Source organism: Heliangelus exortis, chromosome 11 (genome assembly GCF_036169615.1).
Source record: "Heliangelus exortis chromosome 11, bHelExo1.hap1, whole genome shotgun sequence".
NCBI lineage: Eukaryota > Metazoa > Chordata > Aves > Apodiformes > Trochilidae > Heliangelus > Heliangelus exortis.
The window spans coordinates 2,378,694-2,403,890 of record NC_092432.1 but is presented as its reverse complement, the minus strand read 5'-3'; the positions used below and the strand labels follow the sequence as shown (position 1 = coordinate 2,403,890).

Sequence of the window (25,197 nt, the reverse complement as noted above, 5' to 3'; positions counted from 1 at the left end):
GCCTGGGTGAGATTAACAATGCCTTTGCTTCCAAGTGAGACACAGCCATTTAGGTCCATCACAGGAGGTGGGTTTGGCCCTCCCACTTTACCAACCCCAAGTCAAGTGACAAGCCCCCCCATCCCATCCTTCTAATGAGCAATGGAGCAACCCTGCAAGACCAAAGGCTTCCCCACATGAGCAGCTCAGTGTTACTGGTTTTTGCTGAGTATATGACTTAAATGAGTATATGACTTAAATGAAGGTGCCAGGCAGCCAAGGATCCATTAGTGTTTAAGGTGCAGAGACAATAGACAAAGACCAACAAATCATAGAGTTACAGAATGGTTTGGATTGGGAGGGACCTTAAAGACCATCTAGTTCAACCTCCTGCCACTGGCAGGGACACCTCCCACCAGCTCAGGTTGCTCCAAGCCCCATCCAGCCTCCAACACTGCCAGGGATGGGGCAGCCACAGCTTCTGGGGGCACCCTGGGCCAGGGGCTCAGCACCCTCAGAAAATCTTCAGGTTTAAAATACCTGTGCTCTACAGACTGGGGCCCATTCTTCAGTCACAGGTAAGGCTGTACATAGGTGAACAGTTTCATGTGGGCAAGGACCTGAAAGTTCCTGGTGTTGCCCAAGCTGACACCAGTGCAGGAGCACTCACTGCTTCAGGGACCTGGTCCTGATGAGGGGGAGAAACTCAACTCAGAGGCTTTTTTCATTCTTAGCCCCTCAAAAATAAGACTCAGCTCCACCTGCCAGCAATTTACAGCTGTTAGTGGCTACTAGGAGTAGTTATCACTTGTTAGGAGGGCCTGAGCAGCCATTAGTAAAGCCAGTTCTAAATTTTGAGGTAGGAGGATAGGGATATGGTTACAAACTTGTCTCTGTGTCACACCTGAGGGACTGAGGGAGTGTAAGGCAGGGGATGGCAAAAGTAGGCAGTGAGAATAGGTGTGTGTGGCTTTTGCACCCTGCAACAATGAGAGGGCAAAGTGAGCCCCAGGGCTGCCCTGAGAGCTCACCTCAAAACATTCCCTGTTGGCTCTATGGCTGGGAGGGAATTCATCAAAAGAGAACAGGGTTTAGAGTCATAAAATGTAGACTATAAGAGACTCCTGGCTATGACAGAGAAAAAGGGGAAAGCCTAGAGAGTCCTGCCAGGTCAATAGCTGCTTGGGTCAGTGCTGGCTTCTTTATGGAAGAAGCAGGCACATCTGAGCTGGCAGAGGCAAAAAGCCCTGCACATCATCTATTTTGTGAAGTCCAGCTCAGCTGCTTCTATCTTCCTAAGCTAAACTTCACCTCTAGTGCTGCTAGGGCTGACACTACCCCCAGGCTGTAGTCATAGGATCAGCCCTTCCCTTCCCAGGAAAAAACCAGTGCAGTACCCCTTGGGTTGCCCAGACTCATTCAGCCTCTCCCAGGAATTGCCTTTTCCCAGAAGATATGGAGAAACAGGATGCCCTAAGAGCCTGTTCCCACTGACGTAAATGGGAGCTCAGTGTCCAGCCAGGGATCAGACTCTTTGCTCTGGATATGATGTAATTTATGGAGCAGCAGTGTATGTTTGGTAACCTGCTATACCCCGGGGAGCTGTTAGCCCACAGGACACATTATGAGCAAGATCTCAGAGAGTTTAACTCTAGAGGATGTGGAAGCATCTGAGTCACTTTGTTATTAAGGTAATTTGGGGATAATTAAAAAGTCTGGCATTCAACTGTCGAATTTCACTTTGTGAATTAATTTAACCCAGAACAAATGGATTTAGATATTCTCAGCCTGGTCACCCTCGGGGCCATGTGTCTGGAGGTGCCACCTCTCCATCCCCCCTGTACCCCTGGCCACTCCTGGAGGTGTGAAGCTCAGCCCAACCCGTGGCACTGCCACCAGCAGCACTGATACTCTCTGGAAGCATCATAGCAGCTGGACATGCTAGAGAAATCCAGCGAATATGCTTTAATTTTGAAGTCCCTGTCTTCTGTGTTGCCTGGATACCAATCACCAGACCTTTGAAGGAGGTTTTATTTTTGTTACTCATCCTGCCCACAGACCATTTCCTCTCTTTTGCCCTGAATATCCTCTGTCATCCTAATGACAAGCCTTGGTACCTACTGCCACGTTCCAAGTGCTAAGGAAATAGGATGTGCACAGGTAAAACACACTCTCCTGCTGATTAATCACATTTCTGGGTGAGGTTCAGTGCCACTTGCCTTTCCAGCTGCTTCTGTCAACCTGGGCAACCTTCACTGCTGCTATGTTAGGGACACAGCCACAGCTCAGGGCTGCTTTTCCATGTGACAGGGTTGTGAAGACACGTTTCTGCACAACAAACTAATGAACCACATGGCAGCAAGCCCCAGGTCCCTGAGGTAAGTGCATTTGTGTTCCTAACTGCTGGGATTTTTCTGGCTGCCATGCAAAGTGTTGGGTTTTTATTCCTAAACACATTAATGCCTGAGGTCACATTATCCCACCATCAGCATTCACTTAAAATTAAAAAAAGATAACCCTACAAGATAGAAAAGGACTCAGCTGCAAGTTTGGGAAAGGTACCACTGAACACTGTGCACAGGAAAGGAATTGCTCTGAAATCCTTGTGACTGTTCCACCACTGTCACCACGTGTCACAGGGCTCAGCACTGGCAGGGTGGCATCCAACCCCCACTGCCCCGAGGGTTCCTGCCCCTTCCCCAGCACAAGGACCTCTCAGACACTGTGACTCAGACACTGGGTGACCCTGGCAAACACCAAGTGTCCATGTCTGACCCCCTGGGCCACCACTAGCAGCTTAGCTACTGCATCTCCAGTGACAATAAGGACATCCCTGTCCTGGCTGCTCTGCTCTGGCAAAGGCCTTCAGCCAGGCCAGTGTGGAGCAGGGGCTGTGGAGCTGGGAGCTCTGCTCTCCTCAGAGGAGAACAGAAGGAAATGGGAGGCAGAGCAGGTCAACCACAGCCTGAACTCAACCTCAAGCCACGGGACCTCCATGCCCCATCCCAGCAGAGTCAGGAGCTCCAAACATGACTTTCAACTGCAGATGCCTCTGAGCAATCTCAGCTCTGACTGCCCACAGGTTCCCTCCTGAAACCCTCTGGGGCTCTGGGGTGTGTTCTGTGTTCTCTGCACTGTGCCAGCCCCAGCCCTGCCTGCAGCTGAGCAGCCACACACCACACAGCAACTTTCCTCCCATGCCTTCTAGGCTGAAATTTTTCAGTTTAAAAGGAGATAAACATGTAAAGAAAATGGCTCAGATCCTAATCATAAACAAAATGGGCAGCAGCAGAAAGTTCACTTACTCTTATTCTCATGGGTACCTACTCTGTGTCTAGGGATGGAAATTCCTACTGAATGTGTTCAAAGCAGCTTTTTAACTTTGTGAGCACAGTCATTTAATTTAATCTTGAAATTAATAGCTCTGGGTAAAAAGAGCAAGTGACTATATCATAATAAGATTTTTTTTTTCCTGAAAATGGAATAATTTAAGTAGCTGAAACCAGTGGATTGATTCAAACCTACATATATAACTCATTTAATATTTTAAATTTAGCTTTATTGAGAAAGATTTGGTCATGGATTATCAATGTCCTTCAGTGGTTCTGTATGGTAAAGTGATGTTTTAGAAAATATGTTATCACTTTAGTTTGTAAACAGCAGTTACAAAGTGATTAGAGTCGCCTAGGCCTGAGAACTGATCACTGTTTTTTATCTGGACTAGCTTTCAATATTCCTTGTTAATTCAATGAAAGGTCTTGCTCTGTCACACCTCAGCCCCAGCAGATCTGTGGGCATCTTGAAACCAGCTCTGTGTGAAGGTGCCATTTTCCCTATCACTCAGCCCATAGCAGCTCAAGGACATTACAGAAAGAGGCTGTGCAGTATTTACCTCCTCAGCTGAGGGAAGGACATTCCCAGCCAGTGTGTACAGACACAACAGCCTTGAATTCAGATCAAGAACCTCAGCCTGAAACCTGCCTATTCTGAACCAGATGGATGCCTTGCTCCATCTCCTGCACCACGAGTCCACTGTGCCAAATTCCAGCCCAGTCCATCAGAAGCTTGTGGCCACTTGTGTAGTCCACACATAATTGGAATATTTTCAATGTAAATTTGGAGGACAACTGAAACCTGAAATCACTGGGCCTTGTGCTTGTGACTCATCAATGAGGCCTTTTTAGACCTGCCCTGGAGTCAATGCCCATTAACTGCTTTGTGCCAGCATGACTGCTTAATGTACAGAGGGAGGGCTTTTCTCAAGCTCTGCTATAAATCTCTTCCAGCAAAAGCCACATAGCAGGGTCAGCTTGTTTTCTAGTGGCTTTGTGTAAGCTCAGGATGGCAAAGAGCCTTACAGAGCTGTGACTTAGCAGACAACTGCACTCTTATCATCAGCAACTGCCACCACAAAGCCCTCGGAGAGGATGGTCCTAAAAGAGCTTCCCCCAGCCAGCCAGCTCCACCTGCACCTCCTGTCCCTGCAGCAAAGCCCTCCTCCCTTTTTGTCTTATGCTGCTTTGTTGAGGCAGGAGCCTAGGGCCTTGGAAAGACTTGAATCCATAATTCATGGGCCCCAGACATCTGGCTCAGAGTCAAAGAGTGCTGCCAGCTGAGCCATGGTGGCATAATTTGTAGGCAAGTGCTCTGTCCCTCTCTGTCTCTGCATGGCCACTCTCCCAGGGACTCAGGGCTCCTATCTCACCTCTTCTATGACACCCTCCTCAAACTCTTTGCCAGGGTGGCTGCAGGCACTGGATACCATACCTTTGAAGCTTTTTTCCATTATGTATGTGTTCTGACGTCTATCCATCCCACAAGCACCTGCATAAAAATGATATATAATGGAAAACAAATAAATATTTATGTAAATTGGATTGCTTTGACTACTGAGCAGCATATATTCTTTCCTCTAAATTGTACATCAAGGCCTTCATTTAGGGGAGGCTCTTAAGCACATCCTCAGCTGTAAGGATGCACTCAGCTTCAGCAGGGTTCTGTGCATGCCCGAAATTATGCATATGCTTAAGAGCTTCCTTGGAAGGGAGGGCTTTCCTGGAGCAGGGTGCTGCTCATTACCAAGAACAGCCATCCATCAGGAGAACAAGAAAGAAAAAAAAATCTGCTGATATGTTCATTACCGAAACACTGGGTTGGATTAGTCAAAGAAGCCTAAAACAAATCCTTGCAAATCAGAGTCCACGGGTTACCTTACATTACTCTGTGACTAAGGTCAGGATTTGTTTCATTTGTGGCCAGGACGTTATTGAATTCACAGTCTTAGAATCTTAGGTGTGTACAATCCTTCTAAGATACCTTGTATGATGCTGCTCATAAATCTGCACAGTTCAATAACTGCTGTGACAACAGTCCCAGAGGGGCTGCTGCAGTCTGAAAATGCAGCAAGTGAGAGCAGAGAGCTGACAGCCAAAACCTCTGCCTTATGCAGCTCTACAAGAACTTTCTGTTCCTTACAGAGGCAGAGATAGAAGGGGATGGGAAACTTTTCTGTTTTCACTCCTGCAGATTATCCTAGATATCAATCAAAAGGAAAATCTAATGTAAACCTTTAAATCTTTCTAACTATAGACCTTGATATTTCTTATTGACTAGGAAAATCAACACAAATTGGGTTATGGAGACAGAAATGTCTTTGTGGCTTATGGGATTCCCAATCAAGTAAATGAATTACACTGGTACAAGAGCCCTGCAAACTGTCTGTCCCAGAGGTCTGCCAGCAGATTGTCCTTGCACGTCCTTTGGTTTCCCCAGAAGAAGCTGTCACCACCACTGGCAATGCTGTACCAGTCTCTCTTTCACAGCAGCTTTGTTTTTTTTCTAAATTAGGAAAAATCCCTGAATTAGAGGGGAGCCATATCCACAAAGAGACAGCAGTGACAGGGAAGAAAAGGTGACCCAGGGTGACCCATGGGGAGGTGCGTTGCACACAGTATTGCTCATGTACTGGAAGAGTCTCTGGGTTTGGAAGACTGTGATGAAGAGCTGTGCTCAGGACCATGATTTAGTCCTCCCCAGTAATTTTAAAATACTGACCAGCCATGTCAGAGACAAAGCAAACAGCAAAAAACCCACAGGAGTAATCCTGTAGGACCATGACCTCATAACTGCTGGAGAATAATGAGATGGTTGGAGTAAGGATCATGGATTTATGGAATCAGAGGTTACTCAGGGAATGATTAGCTCAGCTCACTGCAGTCCATCCTTGTACAAGAGACTTGTATCTGTCCTGAGCATCCTCCTTAGGTCTTTACAGAAATGTTCCCACTGGGACTGAGAGGACCTTAAAAGGGCTGGAGCAGCAATCTCAACCGGCACTTTCGGTGACTCCAAAGGGAAGGACTCCACCTTCTGAGCACATTCTGTTAGCTCAGCTCCATGGGAAGTCCTCTCAGTCCTTCTGGAAATGTCAGGCACGTCTGGAAAGGCTTCTGTGGCAGCAGGGATCACTGAGCCTGCTCTGAGCAAGCCCCCTTACAGAGGGCAGGGCCAGGCTGCTCTGGTCACACAGGCTTGGGCTGAGCAAACCTGGTTCTGAGCCAGCAAACAGGCAGCCCTTGCCCACATGGGCTGCAAAATAGCACATTGCCACACTTGAGCTCAGGTCTCACTGCAGTGCAGCTGCAGAAACCAGAACCTTTCTTCTGGGAGAACTAAGAAAAGGTGAGGTCCACCTGCTGGGAGGGGTTGGAGCTGCCTTGGGAGGGCTACAGTTGTCTGTAATTCTGCCCTTAGTCTTCTATTATGGCTGTTACAATTCTGTGGGACTCATGACCCCATTTTGTGTATTCCTTGCATTCCTCAGGAGGTTAAATAAATAATGGCCACGTTATTTTTCAAACTGCAAAAGTCGTTAATATGGAAAAGCCCTCAACAGGACAGGAATCTGGCACTTCAGGAAAGTCGAGGTTTAAGTTTCAAGCTGAATTGTCTGCTGGGGTGAAATCAGAGTCTCGGTTGGAAATATTTTTCCACACCTCTTGGCCTTGAGAAAAATGCAAAGTCAGCTCAGAATCAAACTCTGTGGCTTTGATCCTCTGGAATAAATGTAGCTTTGAGTCACTCAAGATGTGCTGCAAATCACACTTAAGTCTCTGCACTGACGACTGCTGTTAAAAAAAATCAACAATTTTTGTCTGCAGCCCACTGAGCCCAGAACTCAAGCTAATGAGCATGAAACCTTTTCTGAACTCAGGAGGTGGGTTAGGACTTCTGACTTGCTGGGAATAGGAGGTATAGGCTGGACTCTGCAGTTGCTTAATACAGGCAGTAGAACAAGAGATTAATCATGGGGCAAACTATTCCAGTTCTGCAACGAGGGACAGCAAACAGAAAATGCAAAGTTGAGGCATTTTTTGCAGCTAGTAGGACCAGGCTGCAGTGAGGAGGTAGGGACACACAAGGACAAAGCCACCTCCTCTTGACACCACAAAGTCCCCAAACATTGAGAGAATCTGTGAGAATCACTTGTGGAAATGTCCTCAGCACTGGACTCCAACTCTGAGCAGATAAGATTATCTCATTTGATAAGCCTGACAAACTGATATTTGAAGCCCACAAGCAAATGTGCCAGCAGTAAAAACATGGGCTTTGTTCTGCTCTGTGCATTAATTAATTAAGTGAAATCTGCAGCTTTATTTTTTCCACAAAAGTAACACCATGAAATGAGAACATTTTACAGTTTCATGTAAAAATGGCCTTGATCTGAGCAACAATTCAACATTATGAAAGTTAGCATAAGCAAGCATTAGTCTGGGTTCTGAAAGGGGAAGAAAAGTATCTCATTTTTTTATCAATTAGTGTGAAACAGACATTTGGAAAAATAAACAAAGAAAAAAAAGTGGAAAAAAAGTGTCTGGGATGAAAATGCTATGGAAAACATTGTGACTGTTTTGCTGGAGACCACTTAGCTGAAGTATTTATCATTTATACACCATTGCTACTGCCAAGGCATTAACATTGCCTCTGCTAGTAAAATCAAATCCATGAATGCAGGACAAATGTGGCACACAGCGAGTCCAGGACACCACAAAATAAACCCAAATAAATATGGCAAGCAAAGCAGTGAAAGAGTAAAAGAAAAATTAACTTGATTGGAGGAGCATTTGGAAATCCTCACCACGCCCCAACTCCCTGTGTTACATCCAGCTAAACACAGCAGTGGTTCTGCAGCTCCAAGTAGAGGAGGAAATGTTAATGGTTGATAATGGTGGAAAAGGCTTTGAATTGAAGCTTGACAGTTTTGTGATTTTCCTGATGCAGGGAAGACTTGATCTCTGGAGCAAGGCATGGGGTGGGACCAAAAGAGCAGTGACAAGATGTGATGCTGGGTGGTGCCCTATGTTAATTCCTTTGCCACGTGAGCTGTGAGAGAGTTGACCTTCAAAATCCTTTAATACCATTTAATCCTGCACTTTCCCTCAAACTGCATATTTTCAGTAAGATGTTGGTAATCCCAGTAAAGGAAAAGGCAAATGCTTTCTGCCATTGACAAGCTGAACTCCAAGTGCTTAGGCAGGAAAACAGACAGCATCCAAAGCACTAAATCTGGATAGGTTTTGAGATAAAAGGTGCTGTTAAAACTGAAGCCAGGGAGAATAAACTCAGAAAGGGCAATTAGACTTCACTCATGGTTGTTTGTACTGGCTGGTACTTCAAAATTGCCTGAAAAATGGCCACAGTATGATTAACTGGGAGATAACAGCATCTCTAGCACGTTCCAGCTCCCACCAGAGGCTCTGCAGTTTTGTCAAGTTGCCAGTATTTAGTGCTGAACTTTATTAAGCATGAAAGAAAGAAAAAAAAATAATCCCAATTTTGATTTTTTAATGTTCTAAGTTAATCTTTAAAAAAACATTTATAGAGCAGATAATGATCCAAATGAGCAACCTAGGAGGGGATACCAGAATGAGTATTGACTCTGCTTTCCCCATCTGTGCTTTGTGGTAAACAGTTTTCAATTCTCCATCTTTCACTACTGGCAATTCTGATTGTGAAAGAAAGACAACACCAATATTCTTCATTATTGTTAATGCCTTTATGAAAGGCTAATTTGGAATTGCTCTAAACTCTACTGAAGTGATTAAATTGTTTAAAAATTACTGACCTAGTTCATTCAGATAGCTGTAGGGTCTCCAGTCTGCAGTTTCTCTGTCAAGGATTTTGTTACTGAGCTGTTTAAAAAGTATGATAATGGGTTAATGCTGAAATCAACAGACACTTCCCACCCACGACTTCAGCCCAATGATACAACAAATAAAAATGGGAGATGACTATTACCTTGGCCTCACCATTTCAGTTCTTTATCTGTATGAATTTGACAGGTGTTCACTAGCATTAGGGAAAATCACAAAGGAAAGTCACTTCACCAAGCAATGAACACAAGCATGCTGGAAAAGACAGGATTTCCTTGAATAAGTAATCTCATGACTCAAAAGCCTGTGCACATGGAGGGACATGCTGGCAGCTGCAAAATAACTCATGAAGATGGATGGCTCAAAACCACCTACACAGGCATGCAGACAGGAGCTGTTTGGGAGAAAGAAGGTTGCTAATACATCTATAGATTTCGTTAAAAGAGATATAAATGGCTACAAAATTTCCCTCAATTCAAGGAAAATAACATTGGCAATAACGAAGCACAAAACCCCACGTGGATTTGCCAGCAAAAAGCAGAGAGGAGTCCAGGGCTGCCATCCAGATGCTACTGTTGGAAAAACACCTCCTGCAGCTGGGACCCTCCCTGTGCCCAGGGCAGGATGAGCACAGGCAGTGCCACCAGGGTGGGACCATCTGGAGAAGGTTGCTGTTGTGTTAAGCACATGCATCAATATCCTCTCGAGTTGTCATTTGTAGGAGTCTCACTTGAGCTGGGTAAATGTTGAGCAAAATGCCAAGGGGCAAGCACAGTCTGCCTGAGGGATGGGCTTTTAGGGACCAGGAGTGAGCTTGCTGGAGCATCTTTTAAGGTGGTCAGCATTTTGGGGGTGCATGGGCTCTGCCAGACTGGGGTACAACAGCAAAAGTGGCTCTGCAAAGCACCTGTGTGACAAGGTGAGTCCTGCCAAGAGGGGCTGTGAATCACTGCAGCTGCTAAAGCTGCTGAATTTTCACACTTTCCCCTTGGAAGCTGCTGAAAGTACAGCTGTTCCTGAGGAAGTTTCTGGAAAATTAAAGTTATGAAGCCATCATTGCTCTCCTGTGTCTGCTCCCAAACCATAAAGCTTCCTGACTCTATTTCAGAAGGTTCATCTCTGCTGTTTTACTTATTTACTTTTACTTATTTATTTACAAAAACCACGCTTAATAAAGGAGGTTAAAATTGAAACAAAGTATTATAAATCACACTTCATTTTTCCTTATCTCCTAAAAATTTTTGCTTAGCTTCCACAATGGTTTTCAAGAACTGGAACAAAGCTACTGAGCAAAGTGGTTTATACAGTCCAGTCTGCTGCAAGGAGCACACCAGGGCCTGCAGGGAGTAACCATGAGCTGGGAGGGGGAGAAATACAGCAGGAAGGAGAAATGCCTCGTACGAGTGAGATTGAGAACAAGGGGCTAGGAAGCCAAGCAGCTTCTCTGCCTCCTGCTTTAGGTAGTGACCACACTGGGGAGGGTTTAGGCTCAGAAAATCACTTCTGGCAAAAGTTCCTCTGTAAATAGGGCTAAAGGGACCAGAGGGTCCTCCCAGCCAGGTCACTGAGGACAAAGCTACAGAGCTCTGCAGCCTCTCCCTTATCTCTAGGGAAAGCATTTGCATATTTGCAAATATTACTCTCTACCAGGAGCTTCTCATTCAGGACAACTGCATTATATATTACAAATCCCACAGTGACATTCTGAAGCTTTTATCTGATGACAGAAACTGGGTTTCAGTTGGGTGAAGATTTTTAACAACCAGAGGCAAAACCTCGCCCTCACTGACTGAATCCTCCTGATTGAATTCCATTGATTTGGGAGGCAGAAAGTGGCCTGATGGGTTTTTACACCAAACATAGACTGCCCTGGCTTAAAAAGACACAGAAGAAACCACAGTGCAAGCACTGCAGAGGGGCAGAGAAGGCTGCACAGATAAGCACACAACATGTTGGGTCTCTCTATAAGCAACTGCACACTATTGTTAGGGCTACTCAGCTGAAGCTTTGAGATAAACAGGTTTCATCATTTACAAAGCATGTAATTGTGTTCCAAATGGTCTAAACTCCAGCTTGGAAGAAAAATTCAGGACACACAACAGCACAGATACAGCAACCACACACACACATAGATGTCTGTGTGTATACATACATAGCTACGTACATGTATATTTATAGAAAAGAATAGAGACAGGCACACACACATAAAGACAGAGTAGTGCCAGGACACTGAGAGGAGCTCATTTCCAATCCACCTGAAATCCAGTCTCCAGCTGAAAGCCACTCTGCTGCTGAGCCATCAGCACTGACCTTGAAGGAGGCATTAATTCAGTCCTGTGCCCTGTGCTGGACCTGAGGCTGGATGATCACAACAGCCCCTGGTGGCCCCACAGCCCATGAATCTCTTCCCATCAGACAACACCAGCAATGCACTGAGAGCTCTGCTAGTGCCTTGTCCTGTTCCTACTCATTTTCTGTCACTATATATTGCCACTAAGGTAATGTGTGTTACCAACTCATTAGGCACCTCTGCACCAGTGACTCTCCTCAAGGACATGCACAGAGCAGAGAGCAGGTTGATAAAGCTGGTTGCCTGCAGTATTTCTAGAGCAATCATTGCCAAAAGGCTGTGACTGCATGATCCTTGCTCCTGGCACGGGCTGTGCTTCTGGCATCTCCCAGTTGACAGCACAGGAGTCATCTATTATCATTCAGCAGCTCCTGGTACTCCCCCAAACCCAGGAACATAAACACCAGAAACATGGTACAGATGGATGGGGCAGTCAGGGCAAAAAAGCAACAGCAAGGTGAGGAGGAGCAGATTATTTTGTAAGAGGGTCAATGAGATGGGACACTGATGTTCCCAGCCCCATGGATGGCATTGGCAGTTTTCACCCCCGGAGCCCAAGGCTTTATTCTTCATTTCAAAACTTGCAGCAATAACATGAATGCTGATTTTCAATCCCACTGCACCACTCAGATCACATTTATTAAAGTCTTTGAGTTTCTATTTAAAGCTGTGTTTCTGCAGGATTTAGAAAGCAGCTCACAAACCTAAAATTTGGCATGAAGAGCTGTGGGCTAGAATTGATTTTGTTTAATGAAATGATTTGGAGACATTTCTAAGTTTTTCAAAATGCAGTAATTATGAGGAAATGTGATTATAGCTGTCTCTTTGTGCTGCTATCATTTCTTAACACACTGTAATTTGTTAACTTTTTTTTTTTTTTTTTTGTTTAAAGATAGAAAATATTTCAATTTTTAGTGTGAAGCAAAATTACTTTTTCGGCAGAAAAAATACTTCATAGTAAATTTACCCACTAAAAATCCTATCTTGTAATTTTAGTAGTTTGCTCAGAACTACCTCTGACCTAGTAACTTTTCCATTAAGATTGATATTTGCCTGAGTACAGCAAAGACCTTATTGGCCAATCTGAGACAGCTGGGTAGCTCCCAGTGACAGGTTGACCCCCGACAAGCCCTTTGTCAATGCTCACATTTCCTAAGAAGCCCAGGGTGATCAGGCAGTAAGTGCTGGTAGGAACTCCACCATACCTTTATTCCCCAAGGTAGCAATTAGCAAGATTTTTTCCATTAACTTCTCTGACTTCAGGTTTCTGTGGCCCGTGCTCCTGGTGCTCAGTTTTCGATGGCTGTGCTGAACACTCGGTGGCAATTCTGTATTTGCAGTGTTCTTTTTTCTTGAGCAGTTTTAGTCAAAGGTACTTTAATAATGCTTTCAGTGGCTGAATTCCTTTTCATTAGCTGAGTGACATCCAGACAGACCATTTCCAGCGACCTCTGTTTTGCAGTTTCTAATTTTATGTGGAGTCTCTGGTAGAATTTAGAATTTCCTTTAATAGATGTGAATCTGATGGCTTTAAAAATTCAGGACATCTAATAGCAATTGATTTTTATACTCTCTGTAGAAACCAGCAGCACCTGGGCTCTCACTAGGATGCTGCTCTCCTTTGGTAGGGAGTGAGGGTGGAATTAAAAGCTCTCCAAAAGTGCAAGGTGAGAATCCTCCAGTTGCTTGTGACATACCCGTGCAGCAGCCTCATGCTTTATCCAGGGTATTTTTCACAGCCTTTTGCAGCCTTAAATATATTAATGCACAATTCAAAAACTCAAATACAGAGCTGGCACTGAAGCACTCAGTGGTTCTGGGTATGGTCCCACTGAACTTCCTCTGAGCAAAATAGGTCTTCAGCATTTGAAAATTTTGTCTCCAACTCAAGCAACGAGAGCTTTGATGTCAAGACACAGGTATGGAGGTAAGTGTGCATCTCTGTTTATCTGCTTCAGGGAATTTTAGTGCAGTAATTCTGTGGCATGATTTCACTTGAGTTCATGCAAGACACTCCTTGATAACCATTGCTGTTTGCTGCTGCTCATGTCAGAAGAATTAACTTGTAGGATCTAATAGGCGAAGGTCAGATTTTGGCTTCACTTAAACTGAAAGTAAAATATTTTATGACTTTGACAGCATTTCAGCCATGCTGACTTTGCAAGCTCACTCACATGGGAAGGGCATTTTCTTGTAGCAAGGTGCTGGTTGTTAGAAACTTGCACAGAGATGCTAGAGCCTCTGCCTCCTATGTCACCCCAGAGAAGCAGTTCTGTACCTCACAGAGACACAGCTCAGCCCTTCCAGCTCCTGCCAGCAGCCAGAGTGGGCTTTGGGAACCCAGGGCTGGGAGGGCTTTATCCCAGAATCCCTGAATCCAGCTGCCTCTTACTGCAAACACCCAGGCACATAATCACTTAGATGGCTGATCAAGCTCCATTTTAACAGTAATCAGATTTCTTTGTCCCATTAGTCATACTGGGAAGCTATTCCAAAATCTCACTGATCTGATGTTAGAAATCTCATTTCCAGCCTCGATGCATTCATGGCCAGTCCACCCTCATTTATTCTTGTGCCAGCTCTGTCATCTAACCTAAATAGCTTCTCTCCCTCCTAGTGCTTACCTCGTTGTATTTATAGATGGCAATCATTCTCCCTCTCAGCACTCATTTTGCTAGATAAAAGGAGCCAAGCCTTTATTTTAGTCTCTTCTCATATGCTCCCCCTAATACTCCCACTTGCTTTTCCCTGCCTGTGTTCCAGTCTGAGCACTCTGGTAGCACAAATAACCAGTCCTGTGCACACCAGGAGGATTTTAATGCCTTGGCTCCTGCTTGTCTCTCAGCATCTTTAAGGTTTTACCTTCAGGACATGCACTGAGTCCTAAGCAGTGGCCAAATGAGGAGGTGGGGCACCTTTCCCTTGGTCCTAGAAAAGATAAGGGAAGGCTTAGCACTGCTCCCTTCCTCTGGAGACAAACCTGACTCCCAAACCGTGGTCCTCAGAGCAATGCTGGATCTTTTAGCTATCAGCCACTCCTGCCCACTTTGCTTCCCTAGGGAATGATGACAAGGATGAGAGCAGCTGGGTCAGTAAAGGCAGCCGACAGCACAGAGCAGCTGTGCCTGGAGCCCTGCAGCTGGACTGAGCCTCGCTGACTGGTACGGGGCTGGGAGAGGAAAACAGAGGCAGCAGGAAGGAAAAGAGCATGAATGTGTGCATGGCTGAGAGAGAACAGGAACACGGATATGGGAGGAAGCAGAAAAGATAACAGACACCAAGGGAAGAGGAGAGAAAAAGCAAAATAAGACATAAAGGAGAGGACAAGAGAGGCAGGGGAGCACAGGAGGGAGAAAGCTGTCTCAAAACCCAACAGGGCTGCAGCTCTTCACTGCCCTCTCTTTGTACCTTTGCCCAAGCTGTCTCTCTGCAAGAAATGACAGAGGAATGGCTGCAGTCCATCCCCCCAAGGCGTGATCTCCTTTGAGCACAGGGTAATGCATGCAGGGCTCTGGCTCAGCAGTGCAGAGATTCCTCTGCCATTTCTTGCATTTTGCATCTGCACCGGTTCCTTTGTGACCCCAGCTGGCAGCAGAAAGAAATGAATCCTCCAAGTGCACAACTCGTGCACATTTCCCTGCAGAAAGCAGGAATGGCACCAGAAAACTGATTCGGAAATGAAACTCGTTAAGGCAGCCATTAGGGGCTTTATGTGCTCTTTTGTCTTACTTGGCTGGAGAATTGCAGAGACAGAAGTGGCACAGTTTTGGCTATCCTCATCTGTTCAGTAATGCAAAGCATTCTCATGAATAAGTAAGAAGGTGGGAGATCTAAAGGAAATATCAGGCCATATATTTTGATAAGTGTTCTGAAAATACTAGATCCACCACTGTTTTCTTTTTTGTTTGTTGGTTTTTTTTTGTTTGTTTGTTTTTTAATATCAGGACAACCTTCTGTCTACCAACAGCCTACTACAGCAGCTTCCCAGCTAGTCCAAATTAATCACTTGGGTTTTAAACCTTTCTGACAGCTAAATATTTGAAGTAGCTCTGTATCAAGATGGCACCGCAGGTTGGAAATCAGGATAGGTGCTTGCTTTGACCTTTTCTGAGTTAATTTAAATTAGTACAACTGGATTAGTGTTCCAGACACACACTCATAGTGTTCATCCCAAATTTGACATTATGAGCATTTGCACTTCCAATTTGGGAGCAAAAATGCATGATGCAAGGGGATCATCTACATCAGAAAACATATTTACACATCTGTCTAAACTTTCCTCTGAGAAATCTCTGGAGCCAACCTTTTGTTAATTTCTTTTAATAATCAAGAAATGACTTAGAGGAGCACATGTAGAAATAGTTTGGCATACCCTGTCCTATGCCCTAATGTCTTTGTTGATTTAATCTTGTTTTCATGGCTTTCCAGTTAGCAGAGCTACATTTGGATGAAGGTGACACAGCCTTCAAGTCCCATCATTTTTAAAGCTGACACTTGATGAAATCAATGGCATTTCCTTTTCCCTTTGCTCTCTACCTTTTTCCCCACCTTGGCTTGTTAAGGCTCTAGAGGAAAAGCTGTCTGAACATTTACCATATCTAAATTTATTGCTAACCTGGTGAACTAAGTAACAGTGTAATCCACACCTTGTGCTAGGGAATCAATAGCAACACATGGTAAGTGCTCCTGATTGTTGGAGCAATGCAGTCTGAATAGCTCTGCTGGAGAGCCAGAATTAACAGCAGAGCTCTTGGAATGCTCCTGGACAACAACAACAATGCTCAGATGGACCCTGGATACCTTCCTGCATCTACTTGCTTGTCTGTGTCAGCAGGAAATGTGTGTGCTCATCAGGAAACTGTGATATAACAAAGTCAAGTTATTGACTTAATGCTTCATCGATTTGCTTTTATTATATTGATGGATAATAATAACTCTTTAGGTATTTATCTTTCCTGAGAAGCAAACATACCTTACAGTTGCTAAGACCCCGAGGCTTACAGACCCAGACAGGCACATGCTGAAACTCCAGTTACCACAGGCAGAGATCATGAAGATACACCCAGGGGAAAACAGACCTTTAAGGTCTGTTAGAGCTGCAATGTCAGGTGCTGCTACTGCATTTTTAATTAATGCTGGCAGCCAACAGGATCCAACAGGTATTGCTTGGGTTGATTTCCTTGAACTGGTAAGAACAGGGTGGGGTGGGATAATATCTACCTTACTGGAGCTGTTTCCATCCAGATTACTGGTAAAGAAGCGTGAGGTCACACCACATGAGAGAGTGTGGTAGCTTGGATTGGAAAAACAGTGTACACTGCCGCTACCTTGAGATACATCTGGGAAGAAAATAAGTCATCACAAAATACTTTGGAAGCCAGAATGATTCTTAAGAAACTGAAAACATGCTTGAGATGATGAAGTTTAGAAAACTTTTAAGAGTACTGGGTGTTACAGAACGTCTGCAGGTGAAAACTATCCTGCGTTACCATGGCGTGAAGCTCTTGGCTAGGAGCATTAAAAGTGAGATAAAAAAGCAAAACATTTAATTCATAAAGTGTTATCTTTTTGAAGATCTTAAAAGGGTAATTCTTGACAGTTCAGCTGCTTTGTAAATAAGGGAAGAAGCGCAAAACTCAGGAAATGGATGGTCTGCAACATAGTTTCTTCCTTGTTCATACACAGGTAAGAGCAAATGATGAGAGTAACCCTTGTAGTTATGAAACAATTAATTAAAACTTTTTTTGTTACAAAAAACATAGTTAATGTTAAGAATCAAGGTGCTATAGCCATACCAAGTAGTCCAAAACATTTTAAGTAACTTTTCAGCTGCAGCACTGAAAGGCAAACTTGGGCAGTCACATTGTTAGACTTAGAGACATCTTATTTATTTCCTTACTTTAACTTATGAGCACATTTACCAAACAAAATAATTTACCAAGAAAGGCATCATATTGATACTGGCAGTCCTAATGTAAATATCAATCCCAATCTGGTTCCAGCTTAACAACAAATTGATAAATATTTCAACATGCCATCAGAAGAAAGGATGAAAAATCTAAGCTGAAACAGCATCATTTAAACAGCTAAGCCCTGTAAGAAATAAATGAGGGTTAGTTTTAATAAACCAGGGGCTTAAATTGGAGGCAGAAAGGTTAGTTATAGGAAACACCTTCACATGGAAAGGATAATGAAGTGCTGGGGTGGCTGCTTGCCCCCAGCACCCGAAATCTTGATTGCTGCCTCTCCTTGCCCTCTGTGTTTGCATCCCTGTGAACATGCACTTTGCTTTGCTGACATCTTGTGGAGATCTAGATTTAGCTTAATTTACGTCAAATATCCTATTTCAAAGAAGTGGTTTTATCTGCAGGGTGTCCATTGCATAAGTGCTGGGGCAGAGGAGCCTTTGTGCACACGTGCACAGCTCTCCGAGTGTTCGTTTTCTGCTGAACCATGCAGAGCAGTTTTTGAGGTCAGCTCTGTTTTGTAGGAAGTGCAGAGTTTTTTATTTCTAGCTATTTTTTGTCCAAGATTGTTGCTAACAAATTCTCTCAGATCAGGGTGTGATTCCAGAACTAAAATATGTGCACTTAACTTTTTTTTTTTTTTTCAGCTGGTCACTTCCCAGCACAGCAGCCAGGATTGCATCACCTCTCTGAACTAGAACTCTGTGATATTTGCAATAGACAGAACAAGAAACAACTGTCTCTGGGGGGCTGCAAATGAGAACTGGGGCTGGAACCCCAGTGTGTGCCCATCCCAAACACAGCTGCTCACATACAACCTTGAATCTGCTCATGAGGGAGCAGCAGCTCAGCAGAGGAGCAGAGCTCATCCATCCTTCTCACAACCTGCAGCCCCGTTAAATACAGGCACTGGAGTCTGTGTCTTTCTGCTTTGTAGAACAAAGTGAGTCCCACCAGTTCAGCTCTGCCTTCCCCCTTCCCTTATCTCTCATGCCCTGACTCAGCTGTGGGCAAGAAGGACCAGCTGGAAGGTCAGGAGGCTTGGGCCACTGCCTTTGCTGCCAGATAAGAGGGCACAGACTGAGGGACACTTTGACCCAGCTGACACCCAAGTTCACACCCAGCTTATCCGGCCAGAGCTTGTTTTGTGCACCCAAAATGAGCTGGAGGAAAAATCTGCCAGGCTTCTCTACTGCTTAGCACAGAGCTGAATTAATGAATCTGAGCTTGTACACAAGCCTGCAGCACCAAAAATCTTTTCTTCCTTCATTGCATGCAGCACCATATACACAGAATTACTCCTCTTGCACAGTTCCATTTGGTCGATACTTAAGTATCCACCCAGGCTGATTTACCTTGATAGCACAGTCCATTTTCTACACATTTATTCATGAAGCTCTTGTAACTGCTGGCTGGAAATACATCAAACTCAAATCTAATTCTATCCCAGTTAAAAATACCCAACACCATAACCCACAAAAAACCAACAAAAAAACCCCCAAAACAAAAAACAACTTCCCAAAGATGAGAACTTTATTTTGCTCTGAAGAGTAAGTGAAGACTTAAACACCTAAAAGGGAATGATTTAAATTAAAACAAAACAAAAACCCCAAAGGTTATGTTAACGTTAAGATGGGGTGATCAGTCCTGTGAAGAGATCCATGATGGCAGAGTCCTGCTGTGAGCCCCTCAAGCCTGAGGCTGTGCTTCAATGAAGACCCATGAGGTCTGGATGAAGGCCAGGATGCTCTGGCACTTGAAAGACTGAGTGCCTGTGCCAAGCCAGGGCTGTGGGGTGACACAAAAACCATTGGTCCCCATCCTGCAGTGGCAGCAGAAAAAGGTAGTGTGGAAAGTGGGCACAAGGCCAGCCATGGAAAAAGGGAATAAGGAGGCACTCTGCAGTAAATACAAGCCCAGATATCTCAAGCTGCAAAATGGAACTGTTTTCTTCTTTTTGTGTGGATCTTCTCCACCCACACAGAACGTCAGGGGGTGGCTGAAGAGTCCAAGCAGTAAAGTTCACTCTGCCACCTCCTACTACACATCATCTGCAGATCATTTCTGTGTCTGGGCTGCAAGATTCATGACACTGTTTTTGTATCAAGCTAAGCTTAGATTTTGGCTCTCAGCATAAGATTCACCCATATCAGAAAGTTTGTTAAGACTTTAATAGGACCTCAAACATCACTTCAGCCCATAACCAAATCTGTGTGAAAGTCCTGAAAAGAAAACTCTGCTGCTCTCCAGCACTATTGCAGTTCCCCCCTCTATTCCCATCTCCTTGAATCAAACAATCTGCCCTTTAAAATCTGCTGCTGGATGCCATCTACCATTCTTCTTCTGGGGAGCAGCACCATTTTGATTTCAGGCTCCTTTGGGAAAGCCTGCTCTCAGATCCATGTACTGTGGTTAAGCTCTCCCTGCATGGGTGGTTTTCTTTCCCACTGGCTGCAGAGTGTGTGTTTTGCTGCCACATCCTTCATCCAAAAATGCAGAAGAGTCTAAGGGCTGCCCAGGGGCTTTCCCTTCCTGCATTCAGGTGGAATTCCTGAGTCCATGGGTTGACATGGGCTTCTATTAATTGGACGAGTACATCTGCAAAGTATTCTGCTCTGAATCCATACACAAAACTCCAGGTGAAGGCTGATACTCCTGTACCTTTGTGTAATACTGCTACTGTCCTTCAGCATCCTCTGCAACACACAACTGCACATACATGTGGTGGTCTTGCCATCCAGCCATGCTCTGAGTCCCTATTTCTTATCTGTGACAAGTATCCATCTCTCCATTTTCAGCTGGGGAAGGTGCCTGTCAGCACCTTGTGCTGCCTTTCTGCTTTATAGAAGTGAAAGGCTGAAAACAGCATTTGTAAGGCCAAAGGTGGGAAGGTTACTGGATGTTTCAGTAGGAGAGTGTGCTGGAGGACAGTCAGAATTTGGCAGGGAGCTTCCAGAAGCCCTTGTCTGGAATTCATAAATGCCCTTCTAAAACAAAGACCAAAGTTGAAATAATGCTGATACCTGCAGCCAATTTATAATGAGATGAAGATGGAGCAAATTATTTCTAATTTCTTAGGGTGAGACATGAAGAAAGCTGTTTTTGTGATCTCCAGAAAGAGACAGCTGACCCCACTCAGTTGCAGCTTCCCAAGGGATAAAATTTATACTGCAACAAGGACTGCACAAAGATGGATAAAGAATATAGGAAAGCCCCAGTCTCTGCATCCCCATCACTGACTGAGATGAACAGGAAGGAAGCATTATCCAGTTTCTTCCTAGAGAAGCCCATACAACACCACTGACCTGGTGCTGTTCAGGATTTTGAGGACTTGGTACTTAAGGTTTTTTTACAAACTGATAACTTGCAGTGCCACAAGGGCAAGAATTAAATTCACTGACGTTGCTCAAGGACCAGAAGAGATCCCAAGTTCAATGCAGCTGATGGATGTGATCAGTCAGATATTTACAATGTATCTAGGAATTCAGCCGTCCCCAAGACAGGTTTTTTTTTCAGTAAGTACCTATGTATCCTGTGGAATCAAGAGCTCTGGGATAGATGGCTCTGCCTGAAAGGAATGTGAAGAACATTTGCATATGGAGATGTAAGGCCCACAGAGACATAACCTGCAAAGACAGTCCTGGGCTGCCAAGGTGTTCAAGTGTAATGGCTTCCTCTGTGTGTCTGAGGAGAAAAGTCATCTGTCTGTATTACCTTTGAAGGATAAAAGTATCCTTTCTCAGCATTAGCCTTTTTTCAGGACTTCTTGCAGAGTGTCAGACTGGCAAACCATCAGGTTCATTTGCTAAATCTCTATTCATGGTAAAATATGGAGAAAAAACAACCGTGGGATTTGTGTTCCCTTGTCTGAAGGGAGAAGCTCAATTACTCCAGTCAGGAACTCCCAACCTCAGCAATATTCCTCTCCTTATTTTGAAATTTGTAAGCTGTGCCTCTTAAGCATGCTGGGTTCCACATACATCAACTAGAAAAGCACAGAAATAAATGAGGTGTAAGCAGGCTTTGTAAATAAATGGATAAAGTGCCAATATGAGAGAAAATAATTGCTGAAAAGTTCAGGGCATTTTTCCATGCCAGCAGCCCTGATCTGCTTTCTCTGAACTTGGAGCCTCACTGCTGCTGAGTTGTGCCACTGTTGTCATTTGCATGTTCAGGGTCTGGCTCTTCAAATGATGTTGAAATGACAAATTTCAGGCCAAACTGTGCTGGCCACTAGCCAAGGATCAGTCAGCCCTATCTGGCAACACTCTCCTACATTTCTTACCCAAACGGGCAGCTTAAAGCAAGAGCCTGCAAAGCTAAAATTCAAAAATAAAAGGCAATGGGAGGAGATCCAAGGTTATTTTTTTTTAATCCTGTAGCTATCAGAAGCAGGAATACTCTAGATAGGCATCAGTGCTCTCAATATGAATTTAGGCAGTGGTGCTCAGCAGACAGGCCCTGATCATTGCAGAAAACCATGTCCCTGATGTGGGGACTGAAGTCCTAGGGTTTTGTGGAGTAATGGAGTCAAAAAGCTCCTTGATGAAGCCCTGGCTGTACCCAGGCACTGATATCAGTGCCTTGGTAAGAGAGGTTTCCTACCAGATGTGTCCTGGGCAGGGAAATCCAGACAGAAGCTTCCAGCCTTGCCACCTGGAGACAGCACAGAAGCCAGGTCAGAGCCAGCAACAAGTGGCTGGGCCTCCTGCACTTAGACTTGGAAGCAGAAAGAAAAAGGCAATGCAGGACTGGGAAAGCAGAGGTGCTACTTAGCCAACCTCTGCCTGTTTCAGGAGGTTCTAATTACTCAGACTCACAGATTCAGCCATTTAAAGGGAAATGAAGCAAAGTGCAGAGGGCAGCAAGCCCAGAAGGGCTCCCCACTAGAGATGGATAGGAGGAAAGAGGAAGGATGTAAAATCACCTACTTTCTGGCATCCTATCTGATACTAGCCAGAGAGAGATGGAGAAGGATGACAGTGGTAAAAAAAAGATCACATCCAATGTTAAGCCAATCTGTCAAGAAAAGCTGTCCTCCATAGCAATAGCAGAAGATAGAAAGAAGCAAGAAATGTGATCTCAGTATGACTTTTTTTTTTTTTTAATCAACAAATAGGAGACAGATTACAAGCTGCAACATGGACAAAACCAAAAGCTTATGACTGACCCAGTGAAGCCAGTTCCTCAAGCAAAGAAAAAACTCATCTTTGAAAGGCTGCAGACAAGGAGAACCCTGCACTGCAATAGGAAGGCAGCTGGCTTTAGAAAAGAGATGTATTGCATGCAGCTTATTTCTTGCCTAGATCTATCCTGTATCTTCATATATAAAGCATTAAATTGAGTTTTAAGTTCTATTTGCTTTCCTGTCCCTGCTGTGTTAAGAGATCATGGTCTTCAGGGGAAGAACACGAGTGTCATTATTTTTGAGGTTCAGTAACACATTATACATCACAGAAACTTGTATTTCCCCAACATACAGGAATATGAGTCTATATTTGATTAACATAAAAAGACCCTTACCAGAAAGTGAGTAATCTGTATTAGTCATCCTCATGGCTGGAGTGTAAGATACACTTGGCATGTCATGGCCCTTCTCCTTCTGTTTCCGTCGATACCACACAAACAGTGCCAGCAAGACCATAATAATTAGAAGGAGAACAATAATTCCAATGATTGCTCCCACTGAGTGCCTCTCTGATCCAAGAGCAGGGCTAATTTTAGTATAGGGGTTTAATTCTTCCATCATAAGAGCCGCTGTTAAAAGTAATTCATAACACACTGTAAATTGAATCATGCATTTCATTCTTGAAATACTGTTGTTTTTTTGGGTTTTTTTGTTTTTTTTTAAAGCAAGTACATCATCGGGGGTGGGAGGAGGGAGAGAGAGGAAAGAGAGAGATTTTACAGAGAGTTTTACTTTACCTTGATCACATCGGATTCCTTTGAAGCCTGGGCTGCAGTAGCAAGTACCTGTGACATGGTCACATGTGGCATTATTCATGCATTCACAGAGCTGTTTGCAACCATAACCAAATGTTCCAGGTGAGCACTCTGGGAAGCCAAAGAAAAAGATTGGAAAGGATTCTACTTTGTGGAGGAATGGGTTGAAATGCTTGCCATGGAAAATTCAGTAGAAAAGCTTCCCTGGTTTCATAGTCTTTAGGATTACTGATATACCATTATTTTAAAGCAGGAGATGAATGTATTTCTTGTACATTTCATTGAGGTATTACTTACTAAGCTGAAACTTCCTGGGAAAGTCATCACAAGGATGAAACCAATAATACATATAGACACTTTAAAAGCCTTGCTGTGTTATCACAAGCATACAGAATTTAGCAGGTCATGAGCTCAGAAGCCATAAGCAACACCTTAAAAGAGCACAGCATTCTCCACCAACTCTGCATTTTTTTTTCCTGGAGGCAGTTGTAAAGAAAAATTTAATGTACCTTTATATGAAGACAATTGACTTTTACCAAACAAATCCCCCATGCTTTCATACTTCTCCCCACCAGTGCTCAAAGGTGAATATAACATTGTAGATGGTATTACAGAACAGAGCATCTGAATGGTTTGATTTGCTCTGCTGCTGTTAGTATTCCTAGTACAAAAGGAATTTCCACCCCGTATTTTTATTTCCATCAAAAATAAAATGATTGAATGTTCAGCTGAGAAATGTATTCATACAATTACCCTGATGGGCTGTTACAATAAATCTGTAGGCAGCTTACTGTACTTCTTGAGGCACTATTCAATAAAAAAATGGAAGAAACAACTTCTGTCAAAGCCTACTTATTTCCATACAGAAGATGCATTACTGAACCATGCACACTTGCTACGACTCTTTAGGATACCTGTTAAGATGTTTGTTCTTGTATGACACTGAAAATGTTCTGCATAGCATGATGATTCCCTCCCAGTGTGGGTATCTAAGTGACTTCAAGTAGCCAAAATTTAATATTAAGTGATGAACAGTAGCCAGAATCTGTATAATGATTTGTAGTGAGTGTTAACATATTTTTTTCTCATCTGCAGGTCCCCAACAAGGAATAATTAGTGCTCATTCTGATACTTTAAATTAATAAGAACTTAATTTTTGGACTGCAGTACAGAAACAATGTCTGCCTCTAGGCATTTCATCTGCAGTGCAGTGTGACTGCACATCCAGCAGGATTCTGAGAAGGAAGGAGTCCTAGTGAAGAGATACTTTTTCATTAAATAGTAGAAAACCAAATAAATAAATACATTTGTAGTTTTGCTAGAAAAGAAAGTCTCGGGTTTTGTACCAAGGTCAAATTATAAATGTAGCTTCTTGTATAAAATCTGCTATGATGCAGCTCTACTATGGAACTTTTTCCCCCATTTTATTTATGGTTGCAGAAAGGGCATACACAAATCCACAGTAAATTGGCCATTTATGGAGTTAGAGTGGTGCAATATGTATTCCCCACATAGGCATCCAAATCTGGTCCCAAGATACATATTCTGCTGAATGCAAGTAAAAAATAAAAGATGTTCATGAATTTAGTCACATGTACAAATACTTTCATAAAGATCCATGTAGTCAGAGGCAGTCAGGAGGCTTTGAGGCAGGCCTTTTCCCTGCATATCTAGCAGGAATGTTAGTGTACTACCTGATTGTCAAAAAAAAGGAACAAAATCCTATGGAATTAGTGCCTTGGTAAGGCAAGACAGATTTCACCCTGAATTTAGAATTGAAGTAACAGTGTGAGAATTTTCTTTTGAT

The 25,197-nt window shown here is 43.8% G+C and overlaps 1 protein-coding gene and 1 long non-coding RNA gene across 6 annotated transcripts in view; one reads left to right on the top strand and one right to left on the bottom strand.

The window, feature by feature from the left end:
- Positions 1–25,197, bottom strand: part of MEGF11 (multiple EGF like domains 11) — a 266,370-nt gene that overhangs the window by 4,800 nt on the left and 236,373 nt on the right. For 2 of the 5 annotated variants that reach the window (XM_071754163.1, XM_071754164.1), the window contains 5 exons: positions 23,373–23,501; positions 22,971–23,204; positions 16,702–16,820; positions 9,104–9,170; positions 4,747–4,803 (listed from right to left, as the gene is read on the bottom strand). In XM_071754163.1, the coding sequence (XP_071610264.1) occupies positions 4,747–4,803; positions 9,104–9,170; positions 16,702–16,820; positions 22,971–23,204; positions 23,373–23,501 (606 nt within the window). Of the gene's footprint in view, positions 1–4,746; positions 4,804–9,103; positions 9,171–16,701; positions 16,821–22,970; positions 23,205–23,372; positions 23,502–25,197 lie in introns of those variants that run through there. The other 3 variants (XM_071754165.1, XM_071754168.1, XM_071754166.1) reach the window with 3 other exon arrangements.
- LOC139800752 (uncharacterized) lies at positions 17,072–19,385 on the top strand. Its single transcript, XR_011727905.1, has 2 exons — positions 17,072–17,166; positions 18,095–19,385. It is a non-coding gene; the product is annotated as an uncharacterized lncRNA (long non-coding RNA).